The 15,805-nt window shown below is 39.1% G+C and overlaps 1 protein-coding gene across 1 annotated transcript in view; it reads right to left on the bottom strand.

The window, feature by feature from the left end:
- MYO1D (myosin ID) overlaps positions 1-15,805 on the bottom strand; it is a 315,887-nt gene that overhangs the window by 112,971 nt on the left and 187,111 nt on the right. Inside the window, exon 20 of the mRNA XM_011992864.1 lies at positions 8,320-8,474. Within this exon, the coding sequence (XP_011848254.1) occupies positions 8,320-8,474 (155 nt within the window). The remainder of the gene's footprint in view (positions 1-8,319; positions 8,475-15,805) is intronic.

The raw sequence follows: 15,805 nt of genomic DNA on the forward strand, positions 1-15,805 counted from the left end.
AGACCTAAAATCATAAAAACCCTAGAAGAAAACCTAGGCAATACCATTCAGGACATAGGCATGGGCAAGGACTTCATGTCTAAAACACCAAAAGCCGTTGAAACAAAAGCCAAAATTGACAAATGGGTTCTAATTAAACTAAAGAGTTTCTGCACAGCAAAAGAAACTACCATCAGAGTGAAAAGGCAACCTATAGAATGGGAGAAAATTTTTGCAATCTACTCATCTGACAAAGGGCTAATATCCAGAACCCATAAAGAACTCAAACAAACTTACAAGAAAAACACAAACAACTCCATCAAAAAGTGGGCGAAGGATATGAACAGACACTTCTCAAAAGAAGACATTTATGCAGCCAAGAGACGCATGAAAAAATGCTCATGACCACTGGCCATCAGAGAAATGCAAATCAAAACCACAATGATATACCATCTCACACCAGTTAGAATGGCAATCATTAAAAAGTCAGGAAACAACAGCTGCTGGAGAGGGTGTGAAGAAATAGGAACATTTTTACACTGTTGGTGGGACTGTAAACTAATTCTACCATTGTGGAAGACAGTGTGGTGATTCCTCAAGGATCTAGAACTAGAAATACCATTTGACCCAGCCATCCCATTACTGGGTATATACACAAAGGATTATATATCATGCTGCTATAAAGACACATGCACATGTATGTTTACTGCGGCACTATTCACAATAGCAAAGACTTAGAACCAACCCAAATGTCCATCAATGATGGACTAGATTAAGAAAATGTGGCACATATACACCCATGGAATACTATGCAGCCATAAAAAGGATGAGTTCATGTCCTTTGTAGGGACATGGATGAAGCTGGAAACCATCATTCTCAGCAAAGTATTGTAAGGACGAAAAACCAAACACTGCATGTTCTCACTCATAGGTGGGAATTGAACAATGAGATCACTTGGACACAGGAAGGGGAACAACACACACCGGGGCCTGTCGTGGGGTACGGGGAGGGGGGAGGGATAGCATTAGGAGATATACCTAATGTAAATGATGAGTTAATGGGTGCAGCACACCAACATGGCACATGTCTACATATGTAACAAACCTGCATGTTGTGCACATGTTCCCTAGAACTTAAAGTAGAATAAAAAAAAAAAAGAAATCTCGTTTCAACTTCTTTACACAAATGGTGGTATGGTACACACACCATTCTGTACCTTGCCCTTTTTTCCTATTTATTTGGAAAAGGTTTTATATCAATATAGATAGAATTCTCTTGTTCTTGTATTGGTAGCATTTACAATGAACAAAAGCATGTTAATGACTCTGAGAGGTACTGCAGTAAAGAAACCTGTTAGGGCCAGGTACAGTGGCTCACGCTTGTAATCCCAGCACTTTGGGGGGTCAGGGCGGGTGGACTGCTTGAGGCCAGGAGTTCGAGACCAGCCTGACCAACATGGCCACATCCCATCTCTACTAAAAACACAAATATTAGCTGGGCATGGTGGCACATGCCTGCATTTCCAGTTACTCAGGAGACTGAAGTACGAGAATTTCTTGAATACATGAAGCGGAGGTTGCAGTGAGCCGAGATTGCACCACTGCACTCCAGCCTGGGCAACACAGTAAGACTCTGTTTCAAAAAGGAAAAAAAAGAAACCCATTTGGCTTCATTAGCATATTCCAAATGTATTTGACTTTGGGTCTTCCTACCCCATGGTGGAATTTTTGATTTGTGGAATACAGCCTGGACTTGCTGGTATCAGGTGTTTCTGGATGGTGTCTCTTCTGACTGGTCTGTGCTTGAGCCATACTGGTTGTTACATATTCTTAATGTCACCTTTTGGAAGGTACAGGCATAACCTAGACATATTTTGGGTTCAGTTGCAGACCACCATAATAAAGTAAATACCACAATAAAGCATGTCACACAAGTTTTGTGTTTTTTTGGTTTTCCAGTGCATATGAAAGTTGTTTACATTATACTGTAGTCTATTAAGTATGCAATAGCATCATGTCTAAATACTGCACATACTTTAATGAAAAACAATAAAGAAAGTGTGATTTAAAAAGAATATAAGCAAACTATAAGAGAGAAGATGGTTAATGTTCAGTTAAATCCAATGAGAGTGCTCCTTTAATTACGTGGATATTAAAGAAGAACAAAAAATGCTAAAAATATTCATGATCATCTGAGTCTCCAGTGAGCTGCAATCTTTTTGCTGCTGGAGGGTCTTGTCTTGATGTTGAGGGCTGCTTACTGATCAGCGTGGTGGTTGCTGATGGTCGGGGTGGCTGTGGCAATTTCTTTAAATAAGATAACCATGAAGTTTGCCACATTGACTGACTCTTGCTTTCATGAAAGGTTTCTCTATAGCATGCGATGCTGCTTGAAGGCATTTTACCCATAATAGGATGTCTTTCAAAATTGGAGTCAGTCCTCTCAAACCCTGTCACTTCTTTATCAATTAAGTTTATATAATATTTTAGATGCTTTGTCATCATTTCAACAATATTAACAGCATCTTCATCAGGTGTACATTCCATCTTAAGAAACCACTTTCTCTGCTCTTCCATAAGAAGCTACTCCTCATCCACTCAAGTTTTATCGTGAGACTGCAGCAATTCAGTGACATCTTCAGGCTCCACTTCCAATTCAAGTTATCTTGCTATTTCTACCACATCTGCAATAACTTCCTCCAATGAAGTCCTGAACCACTCAAAGTCATCCACGAGAGTTGGAATCAACGTTTTCCAAACTTCTGTTAGTGTTGATATTTTGACCTCCTCCCATGAATCACGAATGTTCTTAGTGGCATCTAGAATGATGAATCTTTTCCAGAAGGTTTTCAGTTTACTTTGCCCAGATCCATCAGAGGAATCACTATTTATGGCAGCTGTGGCCTTATGAAGTGTTTTCTTTCTTTCTTTTTTTTTTTTTTTGAGAAAGAGTCTAGAGTGCAGTGGTGTGATCTTGGCTCACTGCAACCTCCGCCTCCTAGATTCAAGCAATTCTCCTATCTCAGCATCCCGAGTAGCTGGGATTACAGGTGCGTGACACCATGCCCGGCTAATTTTTGTATTTTTAGTAGAGCTTGGGTTTCGCCATGTTGGCCAGGCTGGTCTCAAACTCCTGACCTCAGGTGATCAGCCCACCTTGGCCTCCAAAAGTGTTGGGAGTATAGGCATGAGCCACTGTGCCCGGCCATGAAATGTGTTTCTTAAATAATTAGGCTTGAAAGTTGAAATTACTTCTTTATCCATGGGCTGCACAATAGATGCTGTGTTTGAAGGCAAGGGAACAACATTAATCACCTTGTACATTTCCGTCAGTGCTCTTGGATAACTAGATGTATTGTCAATGAGTAGCAAAGGAATCTTTTTTTTCTGAGCAGCAGGTCTCAACAGTGGGCTTAAAATATTGAGCAAACTATGCTATAAACAGATGGGCTGTCATCCAGGCCTTGTGTTTCATTTATAGAGCACAGGCAGAGTAGATTTTGTGTAATTTTAAGGGCCCTGGGATTTTTGGAACAGTCTGTGAGCACTGGCTTCAACTTAAAGACACTAGCTGCATTAGCTCCTAACAAAAGAGTCAGCCTGTCCTTTGAAGCTAGGCATTGACCTTTTCCTCTCTAGCTATGAATGTCCTAGACGGCATCTTCTTCCAGCATAAGGCTATTTTGTCTGCATTGAAAATCTGTTGTTTCGTGTAGCCACCTTAATCACTTATCTTAGCTAGATCTTCTGAGTAACTTGCCACAGCTTCTCCATCATCACTTGCTGCTTCACCTTGCATTTTTATGTTATGGAGATGTCTTCTTTTCTTAATCCTCATGAACCAACCTCTGTTAGCTTCCACTTTTCTTCTGCAGCTTCCTCACCTCTCTCAACCTTCAAAGAATTTAAGAAGAGTTTAGGGCCTTGCTCTGCATTAGGTTTTGGCTTAAGGGAATGTTGTGGCTGGTTTGATCTTTTATCCAGACCACTCGAACTTTCTCCATATCAGCAAGACTGTTTCACTTTCTTATTATTCATGTATTCACTGCAGTAGCACTTTTAATTTCCTTCAACAACTTTTCCTTTGCATTCACAACTGGGCTTTTGTGAATGCAAAGGAAAAGTTCTTGAAGGAAATTAAAGAGGCCCAGCTTTTGGCCTATCTCAGCTTTCAACCTGCCCTTCCCTCACTAAGCTTAATCACTTCTAGCTTTTTATTTTCCCTTTTTTTTTTTTCTTTTTTGAGACAGGGTCGTGTTCTGTCACCCAGGTTGGAGTGCAGTGGCACGATCATGGCTCACTGCAACCTTGAATTCAGCCTCCTAAGTAGCTGGGACTACAGGTGTGTGCCACCACACTTGATTTTTAAATTTTTTTGTAGAGATAGAGTCTCACTATGTTGCACAGACCTTGGTCTGGAACTCCTGGCCTCAAGCAATCCTCCCATTTTAACCTCCCAAAGTCCTGGGATTACAGGAATGAGCCATGATACCTGGCTCATTTCTAGTTTCTAAATTAAACTGAGAGATGCGCAACTCTCCCATTCTCTTAAACATTTAAAAGCCATTGTAGGGTTATTAACTGACCTAATTTCAATCTTGTTGTATCTCAGGGTATAGGGGAGTCTGAGAAGAGGAAGAGGGACGAGGTCAGTGGAGCACTCAGAACACACACAACATTGATCAATTAAGTTTGTTGTCTTACATGGGTACAGTCTGTGATGCCCTGAAACGATTACAGTAATAACAAAGATCACTGATCAAAGACCATCATAGCACATAATAACAATATAAAGTTTTGAAATATTATGAGAATTATCAAAATTGCTGTGGCAATTTGTTAGCTCCTAACAAAAGAGTCAGCCTGGCCTTTGAAGCCAGGCATTGACCTTCTCCTTTCTAGCTATGAAAGTCCTAGATGGCATCTTCTTCCAGTGTCCAGAGACACAAAGTGAGCATATGCTGTTAGAAAAATGGTGCTAATAGACTTGTTCAATGTAGGGTTGCCACAAACCTTCAATTTATAAAAACCACAATATCTGTGAAGTGTAATAAGGCAAAGAACAATAAGACGAGGTATGCCTGTACTTTATTAAAGATTGTCTTCAAATGTTTAGCAAACATAAAATATGTGGGTGTGTACTTGGAGAGGCAGAAATAATGGGTCCAGACTGAATCAAGACTGCGGGAGGTGAAAGAGAGACTAATTTATACTTAGTTGGTTTTCGTTTCAAGATTCATGTGAAAGGAAATGCCAGGAAAGGTCTGGCTTCAGCTCATGGTGATGAGGAAAAATTTATTCCAGGAGAGGCTTTGTCTTTTTTTGTTTCCTTTTTAAACCATGGAATATTTCAAACATCAGTGTATTTTTCATCTAGAAGTTTGATTTGGGTCTTTTTCTTACATCTTCCGTATCTCTAGTTAACTTATAAACATCTGAAATCTAGTTATAATGACTTACAATGTCTGTATCTGCTAATTCTAGTATCTTTGTCTGTTCTCAGTTGGTTTCAAAGGGATGATTCTCCCCCTCATAATGGACTGTATTTTCCTATTTGCATGCCTGTAATCTTTGACTGGATGTCAGACATTGTGAATTTTCCCTGTTGGGGACGGATATTTTTGTATTTTTATAAATATACGTGAGCTTTGTTTCAGGACGTAACTAAGTTACTTGGAAGCAGTTTGATCCTTTTGGGTCTTGCTTTTAAGACTTATTAGGCAGTACCAGAGCAGCATTTATTCTAGGGCCAATTATTCCCCCCTACTGAGGCAAAACCCTTCTGAGTACTCTACCCAATTACCCTGTGAATGACGAAGTTCTTTAGTCTGCCTTGTTAGATCAGAAACTACCCCTGGCTCTTTGTGAGGCTGGGCACTGTTCCCTCTGGTCCTTTTAGCTGGTTCTTTCCTCAGCCTTGGGAAGTTTTGAGCCCTTTCCTCTCAACTGCTGACAAGAAAACATCTCAGAATGTACTTTAGGGAAATTATCTAGAAGATAAAGAATTGGTCTGAAGTTAATTCCCTCTCACCTTTGAATTTCCATAATTAACTCAGGGACAAATAAGATTATGTGCCACAACATTATGCTTATAAAATACAATGTGAATTTCAATGTCATGGCAATGATATGATACTTGACAATAAAGGAAAATAGCTAGAAAAAATCAAATTAACCTTTCTTCAAAAAGTCAATAGTAAGTTGATGACTATAACTCTAACTCAAAATTTCAAGCCTGATTTTCTGGGGGCTGAGAGGCAAGATTTTATCTCTCATTTCCACGTCACTCTTAATTCATAAGATAGAAACACCAAGAAATAAAAAACAAACAAACAAACAAAAAACCAAAAAAATCCTAGCACCTTGAGTCTTCTCTTTACATTTATAAATTTTAAAGAAATTAAAAATCCTTACATACATTAAAGATAGAGGGCATATGCCTGGAAATGTACCTCAGCATGTATTTGCTAGCTAGGAAAAGAAAGCAACTGATGAAATCTACCTCCAGATTCACATATTTCTATCACCTGTAGAAGGCACTTAATAGATCAGAATTTGCTAAATAAGCACCCAGACAGAGATAAAATACTTCAATTTCCCAGGCAAAAACTCTTGCATCCATTAGTACTGGTATCCAAAGTAAGAATAACAAATTAAAATTCCTTTAATTTTCCATACTTTGCTATAAATATTAGCAGGAAAATAAGCTTGCTTATTTGAGTTATAGACATTTATCGCAGAGATGCCTTCTTTATGTCTTTTCCTTACATTCTAAACTTATTTATTTATTTTTTGAGACGGAGTCTCCTTCTGTCGCCCAGGCTGGAGTGCACTGGCGCAATCTCGGCTCACTGCAAGCTCCGCCTTCCGGGTTCACGCCATTCTCCTGCCTCAGCCTCCCGAGTAGCTGGGACTACAGGCACCCGCCACCACGTCCGGCTAATTTTTTGTATTTCTAGTAGAGGCAGGGTTTCACCATGTTAGCCAGGATGGTCTCGATCTCCTGACCTCGTGATCCGCCCGCCACAGCCTCCCAAAGTGCTGGGATTACAGAGGTGAGCCACTGTGCCCAGCCACATTCTAAACTTTTTAAAAATTTTCTTAGCTTTATATTTATTTGGCAGATGGAAAGGAATTTGCAAAAGCCTATGCGTTTATTATTATTTTTGGTAATTACTTTCTTATTTTTCCCCCACAAATGACCATTAAGTATTATTTTACTTATAGCATCTAAAAGCATTTAATGATAGAAAATATTTAAAGATCCACTTTGATCTAGAATGCAAGGTATAATAACATAAAATAAATGGTCTGTGCAGCCCACCTCTAAAATGATGCTCTATACATTTATCAGCCAAAATGAACACAATAGAATTAGATATGTGGACATCTGATTCCAAATATGTGTTTGTTGAGAGAAAGAGAAGTCACATCTAAACTGAAAAAAAAAGAAAAACATACTAATAAGAATGCTTGATTAATTTTAGGAACTCAGGAAATGTCTTTTAGGAAGAAAAAGGAACTACACTTATATCATTTCTCAGTCACTGATTTTGATGAGTGGTCTTCTCCCAGCAGCAGGTGGGGTTGGGGAGGTGACGGCAGCATGCCACAAAGAGAGCACTTGACTTTGGATAGACATACCCACCCAAACAATCCATGACCCCTTATGGGAAGAGAAATCCAACCTCTGAAACAACTCCAATAAATAACCAGACAAAATCACTCCCCTGCTTAAAATTATCCATTCACTGGTCCCCGTCACCCTCAAGACCTGCTCTCTGTTTATATTTATTATATTATTGTTCACCCCCCTGCCCCAGGTGTCATCAGGGCTTACTATGAACTTCTCAGGTTATGCTGTGTTCCATCATGACTCCACGTTTTTGCAGTGGTTACTGCCTCTCTCAGGAATTCTTGTAGTCTTCATGGACTTGCATGCCATCCCAAATCTGCCTTCTAATTTGCTTATGGTCATAGTGGACACACAAACTGATTATACTTGGGGTAAATAAGAAGCTATGATGAGAAGAATATAAAGTAATTTGTCTGTCTTTTGAATTTAATTACATTTGGATCGGCAGTGGAAAAAAAAATCACCATTAGGGAAATCTCTCATTGATGGTTCAGCTGGAGGCTGGAAAAGTAGAGGACCATCCCTAATCTTGAAAGTAAGCTAGGATGCTAATTTTACCTTCTGCGAAACAGATGATTGAAGTTGTCTTTATGGAGAAAAATAGCTCAATACATTAAAATTGGCACAAAACAAGCTCAGTGATAATTATGATTAAAGATTTCATAGATTTAAAATGTGTCTTAGTTACAAAAATCAAACTTTACCTCTTGAAATGATTCACCAGCACTCCAACAAGTTCTCCAATTCGACTCTCATGGGTTGGCTGTTTGCTGAAGAGGCAGACAATGAGGTCTTTGTTGTCTTTTGTATGGAACACTACAAGTTGGTCCTTTCCATTGGAGACACTCAGACCAGTCAACTGCAAAGAGAAAATGCATGGAAAACTATCAGGATCATTCTCAAAAGAATGAATTAAAAAATACATTTTGGAGCTGGGCACAGTGGCATGTGCTTGTAGTCCCAGCTACTTGGGAGGCTGAAACAGGAGGATCATTTGAGCCCTGGAGTTTGAATCCACCCTGGGCAACATAACAAGACACCATGCCTAAAAACAACAAAAAACACCATATATTTTCTAAGGGTTTTGCTCAGTGACCCTCCTGACTTTAATCTTTATCAGTTTCACGGAACAAGCAGATGGAAGGAAATAATAAAGATAAGAGCAGAAATGAATAAAATTTGAAATAGAAAAACAATAAAGAAAAATTAATGAAACAGAGATGGTTCTTTCAGAAGATCAATAAAATTGATAAACCTCTAGCCCAAAACAAAAAAAGAAGGAAGACCTTATTATCAATATCAGGAACGGAAGATGGGCCATCTCTACAGACCACACAGACATTAAAAGGATAATATTAAAATATTTGGACCAACTCTGTACAAAAACTTATTCAACAACTTAGTTAAAACCAAATAATTCCGACAGGGTGCGGTGGCTCACAGTAATCCTAACACTTTGGGAGGCCAAGGCGGGCAGACTGCCTGAGCTCAGGAGTTTGAGACCAGCCTGGGCAACATGGTGAAACCCCATCTCTACTAAAACACACACACACAAAAATTAGCCGGGCGTGGCGGCATGTGCCTGTAGTCCCAGCTACTCGAGAGGCTGAGGCAGGAGAATTGCTTGAACCCAGGAGGCAGAGGTTGCCGTGAGCTGCGACCATGTCACTGCACTCCAGCCTAGCGACAGAGTGAGACTCCGTCTCAAAAACAACAACAAATAATTATTCTAGAGCCACAAAATAGTAAAACTCTCCAAGAAGAAATAACTTGAATAATTCTATATCTGTTGAAGAAATTAGATTTATATTTAAAAACATTTTGAAAAAGAAAATTCTAGTCCCAGATGATTTCACTAGTGAATTCCACCAAACATTTAAAGAAGAAATAATACCAATTCACCATATTTCTTCTAGAAAATAGAAGAGAAGGGAATACTTCTTAACTCATTTTGAAGGTGGCATTATTCTGATATCAAAAATAAACACAACAGTACAAGAAAACTACAAACTGATATCCTTTATAAACATGGATGTAAAAACGGATGCCAACAAAATATTAGCAAATTAAATCCAACAATATATAAAAACGATAATACAATATGACCAAGTGGAGTTTAAGAAATGCAAGGTTAGTTCAGTATTCAAAAATTAATCAAGGTAATGACAGAATAAAATGACAGGACAAAAAAGAAAATCCACATGATTGTATCAAGTGACACAGAAAAAGTACTTGACAAAATTCAACATCCATCCATGATAAAAATTTCTCAGCAAACCAGGATTATAAGGGAACTTAACCTGATAAAATGACATATACAACATGCACAGCTAACATCATACTTGGTGGAGAAGCACTGAATGTTTTCCCTTAAGATTGGGAGCAATGAAAGGATTTCCACTGTCACTGCTGCTATGCAACATTATACTGGAAGCCCTAGCCAGTGCAGCAAGGCAGGTTAAAGAAATTAAAAAGCGGCTGGGCGCGGTGGCTCACGCCTGTAATCCCAGCACTTTGGGAGGCTGAGGTGGGTAGATCACTTGAGGTCAGGAGTTTGAGACCAGCCTGACCAATATGGTGAAACCCTGTCTCTACTAAAAATACAAAAATTAGCCAGGCGTGGTGGCCGGGTGCCTGTAATCCCAGCTACTCAGGAGGCTGAGGCAGGAGAATCGCTTGAACCTGGGAGGCGGAGGTTGCAGTGAGTTGACATCATGTCACTGCACGTCAGCCTGGGCGACAGAGCAAGACTCTGTGTCACAGAAAAAAAAAAAAATTAAAAAGCATACAGATTGAAAAGGAAGAAACATATGTCTCTATTTTGAGATTACATGATCGCCTACTTAGAAAATGCCAAGGATCCACAAAATAGCTTCCAGAATTAATAAGTGCATTTAGTAAGGTCAAAGGATACAAGGCTGACATACAAAAATATTTCTGTATTAGCAATGAAAAATTTGCAACAAAAATTTAAAAACAAAACCATCTATAACAACTGCAAAAACAAAAATACTTAGATATAAATCTAACAAAACATCTATCTGTAAGACCTACATGTTGAAAACTACGAAATGTTGAACAAGTTAAATTAAAACGCTGATGAAAGGAATAAAAGAAAACCTAAATAAATGAAGGGAAATAATATCCTCAGGGACTAGAAAACACAAATTCTTAAGATACCAATTTTTCCCATATTGATCTATAGATTTAATGAAATCCCAACCAAAATCCCAGCAAGATTTTTTGTAGATATCAACAAGCAGATTCTAAAATGTGTTTGGAAAAGCAAAAGAACTAGAATAGCCATAACAGTCTTGCAAATGAAGAATAAAGTTGGAGGGCTCACAGACGCTGATTTTAATACTTAGTATAAAGCTATGTTAATCAAGACAATAATTTAGAAAGGAAAAAAAAACATAGATCAGAAACAGACTCACATGAATATGGCCAATAATTTTTTCACAAGGGTGCAAAGACAATTCAATGAAGAAAGGATAATGTTGGCATCTGGATAACTTGGAACATTTGGACATTCCCATACAAACAGAAATAAAAGTCTACCTAAATCTCACATCTCGTAAACAATTCAGAGTGGACTATAGATCTAAATGCAAAATGTAAACTAGAAAACTTTTAGGAGAAAACATAGAAGAAAATCTTTGTGACCTTGCGTTGGCAAAGATTTCTTAGAAATGATACCAAAACAATCCCATAAAGCAAAAAAATTGATAAATTGAACTTCATCAAATTTAAAACTTTTATTCTAAGGAAGACACTGGTGGGAGAGTGAAAAGACTAGCCACAGACTGGTAGAAAATATCTGCAAAGATATATCTGATAAAAGATTTGTATTTAGAATCTATAAAGAGCGCTTAAAACTTAAGACAGTAAACAACTCAATAAAAAATGATGGATAAAAGATTTGAAATCATTTCATCAAAGTAGGCATAGGACTGAATAAGTACATGAAAGGGTGCTCAACATCAGTAGCCATTAGGGAAATGCAAACTAAAACTGCAATGGGAACCATTGCAAACCCATCAGAATGGTTAAAATAACAAAACAGACTACAACAACAAAAAAGTGATAATACTAAATGCTGGTGAGGACACAGAACAAGTGGGACTCGCATGCATTATTAGTGAAAATGTAAAATGGTACAGCCACTGTGGAAACAGTGGTTGTTAACTCAAAAAAAATTAAATGGAAAATTACCATATGAGCCAGCAATCTTACTCCTAGGCACGTATCCAAGAGAAATAAAAACCTAGCTTCACATGAAAATTTATACATGAATGTTTATAGCAGCTCTATTAATAATCGATAAAAGCTGGAAAAGACCCAAATATCCAGCAGTGTGTGCACGGATAAACAAACTGTGGCACATCTAAATAATGGAATGCTACTCAGCAATGAACAAACTAATGATACAAAGTACTGAGAGGCGACAACGCAGATAAATCTCACAGGCATTATGGTTGAATGAAAGCAGCCAGTCTCGAAAGGTTACAGCCTGTGTGACTCCATTTATATGATATTCTCTAGAAGATAAAAGGATAAGGACGGACAACAGATCAGTAGTTGCCAGGGTTTGGGGTTAAGAGGAGTCCAATACAAGGGAGTTTTTTGGGGTATGGAACTACTCTGTATCCCGACTGTGGCAGTGGTTACACAAATTTATGCCCATACTAAGACTCAAGACACCTGTACACCGCCATCCATGCAAGTAAATTATATTCATTGCCTATAAATTTAAAAAATTCCACACCCTGGCTGATTTGATCTCTAGATATTCTACTTTGGTCAATAAAGCAGAAGCCAGAGTGATTTCCTCATTCTGTGGTCTGTTCTTTTATTGCATAAAGTACCGAAGTGCCATCACCTGGCTACCACAGGTGCTATCAGCCAGGCAGCCTGGGGTAGGGACAGACGTGGGGAAGATGCTGAGAATGTGATCCCTGTTCCTGGGGGATTCGCAATCCAGTTGGATCAGAGGAAGAGATAAGTAACAAATAACTGAAGAAAAACACCTTAACAGTTTACAGATTTGGAACGCCACTTGGTTCCATGCCTATATGTTTTACAGACAGAAATTGAGACTGAAGGAGTTCAGCCTGTCTGTAGGCCCGGGAACTAGAACTCAGACCTGCAGACTGATGGGGACTCATGTTCTTTCCATCACACCAGGTTTTTCAAGTATCATGTATAAATGAACACAGGTTCTATAAATAAGTATTCCCATGAATACATTTTCACAGGAGGTGAGTTCTTGGGTTGATTTTAAAGAATGCCAGGGTCAGTGCTTAAAGGAGAGAAGGGAAAATATTAAAGAAATTGGAAATCATTCACCAACCAATGCGGATCATCGGCTTTTCTGAGGCCATTGGTAAGAGAATATAGCAATCTCTCTGCCACTTAGATGTACTGGATCCAGATGATTTTTATATGATTAAATTAAAAATATCATTTTCATTTAAAAAAAATCTTATGTCTATCATGCTTCACTCTCATTTGATTATTTTATATGTGAAATTCAAAATTGAACTGATGTAGCACTTCACAGGAGAGCTTGATTAAAGCCTAATGAAATGAGAATGGTAACAGCAGTAACTCTGCCAGTCTATCCCAGGAGCATTAGCTGCAGGGGTTCAGGGAAAAGAGACAGATTCGGCAAAGAATGCTGAAACCACAGGGATAGAGGATCCCTTCCTAGGTGCTGCCTGGACCAGAGGACAGGAGCCAATGACTCTGCTCTCGGCCACCACCCCTTCTCAGCGGGTGGGCTTCTCTCCCTCCCCTTCCCTCTCCCTCACTGTCTGGGTGGCTTTATCTGCTGTGGGCGGGAATTCTTCATGTGTATGCCCAGGCCTAGTAGTGTGTCACAATCTCAGAAGAAATGAGGGAAAACAGCACTTAACTTGCTCTGCTACACAAATAATGAAAGATTAAGTCCCTATTGTCGCCAAGGCAGGATAAACAGCACCCAGAATGTCCCCTTTAGATCTGGGAGAAAGGATGGTAAGTGGGGATTAGTGTACTAAGGATGACCTGGGTGTTAATCCCAATTCAGCCATGTGATCTTGAGTGACTCATTTAATTTACTGGGGCATCTGTCCCCTTTTCTGCAAAATAAGGATAACATCAGGTGCCCTGTCTACCTTGCAGGGTTGTCATAAGGATCAAATAGTAGCAACTCTGGAGTACAAAAAGTAAATAAGCAAAAAAACCCTCCGTCTTCAAGTGTCTTACACTCTAAATGAAAATATGTCAGCAAAACTTTACACTGAAAATATAATTTTAAAACTTTACAACACCACGGAAATGGAAGGTATTGTGTGAAACACCTCAGCTGGGGACGGGGTCACTACCTCATTGCCTTTGGGCAGCCATAACACATAGATGCGTTTCTCCGAACAAAAGGGAAACTCCTTATCGAGGCTCCCCCTGCCCCCGTTGCTTCCTTATTTCTCCTAATCTATGAGATTTCTATGCTGTGATAATTCTAAGCCTTCCCCTTCTTTGGACTTGAAGATTTGAACAGGGCAAACGGAGCCTCTGATTGCAACCCATTTCAATTCTCCCAGCCTCTCCTTACTAAGAAGGACCAAACAGTGAATACAACTAGATAGGTAAAGAGCTGAGCAGTTCTGGAAGAGGAGGCCGGCCTGAGAAGTCAGAGCAGATGTCCTCTCCTCCTCTGCAATGGAATGAGCACAGGAGAGCAGAGCTCACCATACAAGAAAATCTCTAATCCAAATTCTCATTTACAAACTAAGCGCAAACAGACCGATATTAGAAAGAGAAATAATTCCAAAAGACAAATATGATAAACTACAGTAACTGAATAGATACTGCAGAAAATTAAAGAATAATAGAAGAAAGCGTCCCAGTCTTTAGATAGAAAGGAACCACAGGTACCAGCCAAACTTAGAGGATCTTCTGGCTGTGTAGCCCAGAGAAGTTTTAGACCTGTAGAATAAAGGAAAAAAATCTTCAAGTATCTAGGCATACAAAAATAAGTTATCTATATAGGAAAATAAAATTCAGGTTTATATCCTTTTTTAAAAAAGAAAACTTGGCTGGGTGTGGTGGCTCACGCCTGTAATTCCAACACTTTGGGAGGCCAAGACGGGAGGATCACTTGAGGTCAGGAGTTTGAGACTGGCCTGGCCAACAGGGTGAAACCCCGCCTCTACTAAAAATACAAAATTTAGCTGGTCGTAGTGGAGGGTGCCTACAGTCCCAGCTAATCAGGAGGCTGGGGCAGGCAAATCGCTTGAATCTGGGAGGCAGAGGTTGCAGTGAGCCGAGATTGTGTCATTGCACTCCAGCCTGGACACTGAAGCGAGACTCCGTCTCAAAAACAAAAAGAAAACTCATATTACTTTTGCCACAATTCACAGGAGGAGATAAGTAAATCCATTTTATTCTTGATATCAATTAGGAAAGATAAGTTCAAATATTTAACAGTAATCATTAAGATGAAAAAGGACGTGTAAGGTTCTAACCATTAGTAAAAAGAGAATAAATAAAACTTGACCAATGCAGCAACAGAAAAAAGAATGAAATAGCGTGGGAGCATAAAAAACAGAAAGCATTTAAATAACATGATTAGATTTAAGAAAAGTTTTTTCGCCAGTTGCTGTAAGAAATGTGAACAGGATACAACTCCTTTATTGGAGGGCGAGGGGTTATATAGATTTAAGTAAAAAACAAAATTTAACTATACCCTGTTTATAAAATTAATTAAGATAAAAGCAGAAGTTTATGAATGAGAACAACATACATAATAAATTAAAGAGCTGGTTCTTTGAACAGACCAAACCCTTGGCAGAGTCTCACCAAGGAAAAAACAAGCAAAACCACAAATATTTAACATTAGGAATGAGAAATGGATTTAAGAAAGGGTGTGTTGACTTTTGAAATTACAAGAGGCCGGGAACAGTTGCTCAAGCCTCTAATCCCAGCACTCTGGGAGGCTGAGACAGGAGGATCACTTGAGGCCGGGAGTTCATGACCAGCCTGGGCAACATAGCAAAATCCTGGCTAAAAAAAAATTAGCTGGATGTGGTGGTGTGTGCCTGTAGCCCCAGCTACTCAGGAGGCTGAGGCAGGAGGATTGCTTGAGCCCAGGAGTTTGAGGTTACAGTGAGCTGATCACATCACTGCATTCCAGGCTGGGTGACAGAG

Source organism: Mandrillus leucophaeus, unplaced genomic scaffold (genome assembly GCF_000951045.1).
Source record: "Mandrillus leucophaeus isolate KB7577 unplaced genomic scaffold, Mleu.le_1.0 Scaffold419, whole genome shotgun sequence".
Taxonomy (NCBI): domain Eukaryota; kingdom Metazoa; phylum Chordata; class Mammalia; order Primates; family Cercopithecidae; genus Mandrillus; species Mandrillus leucophaeus.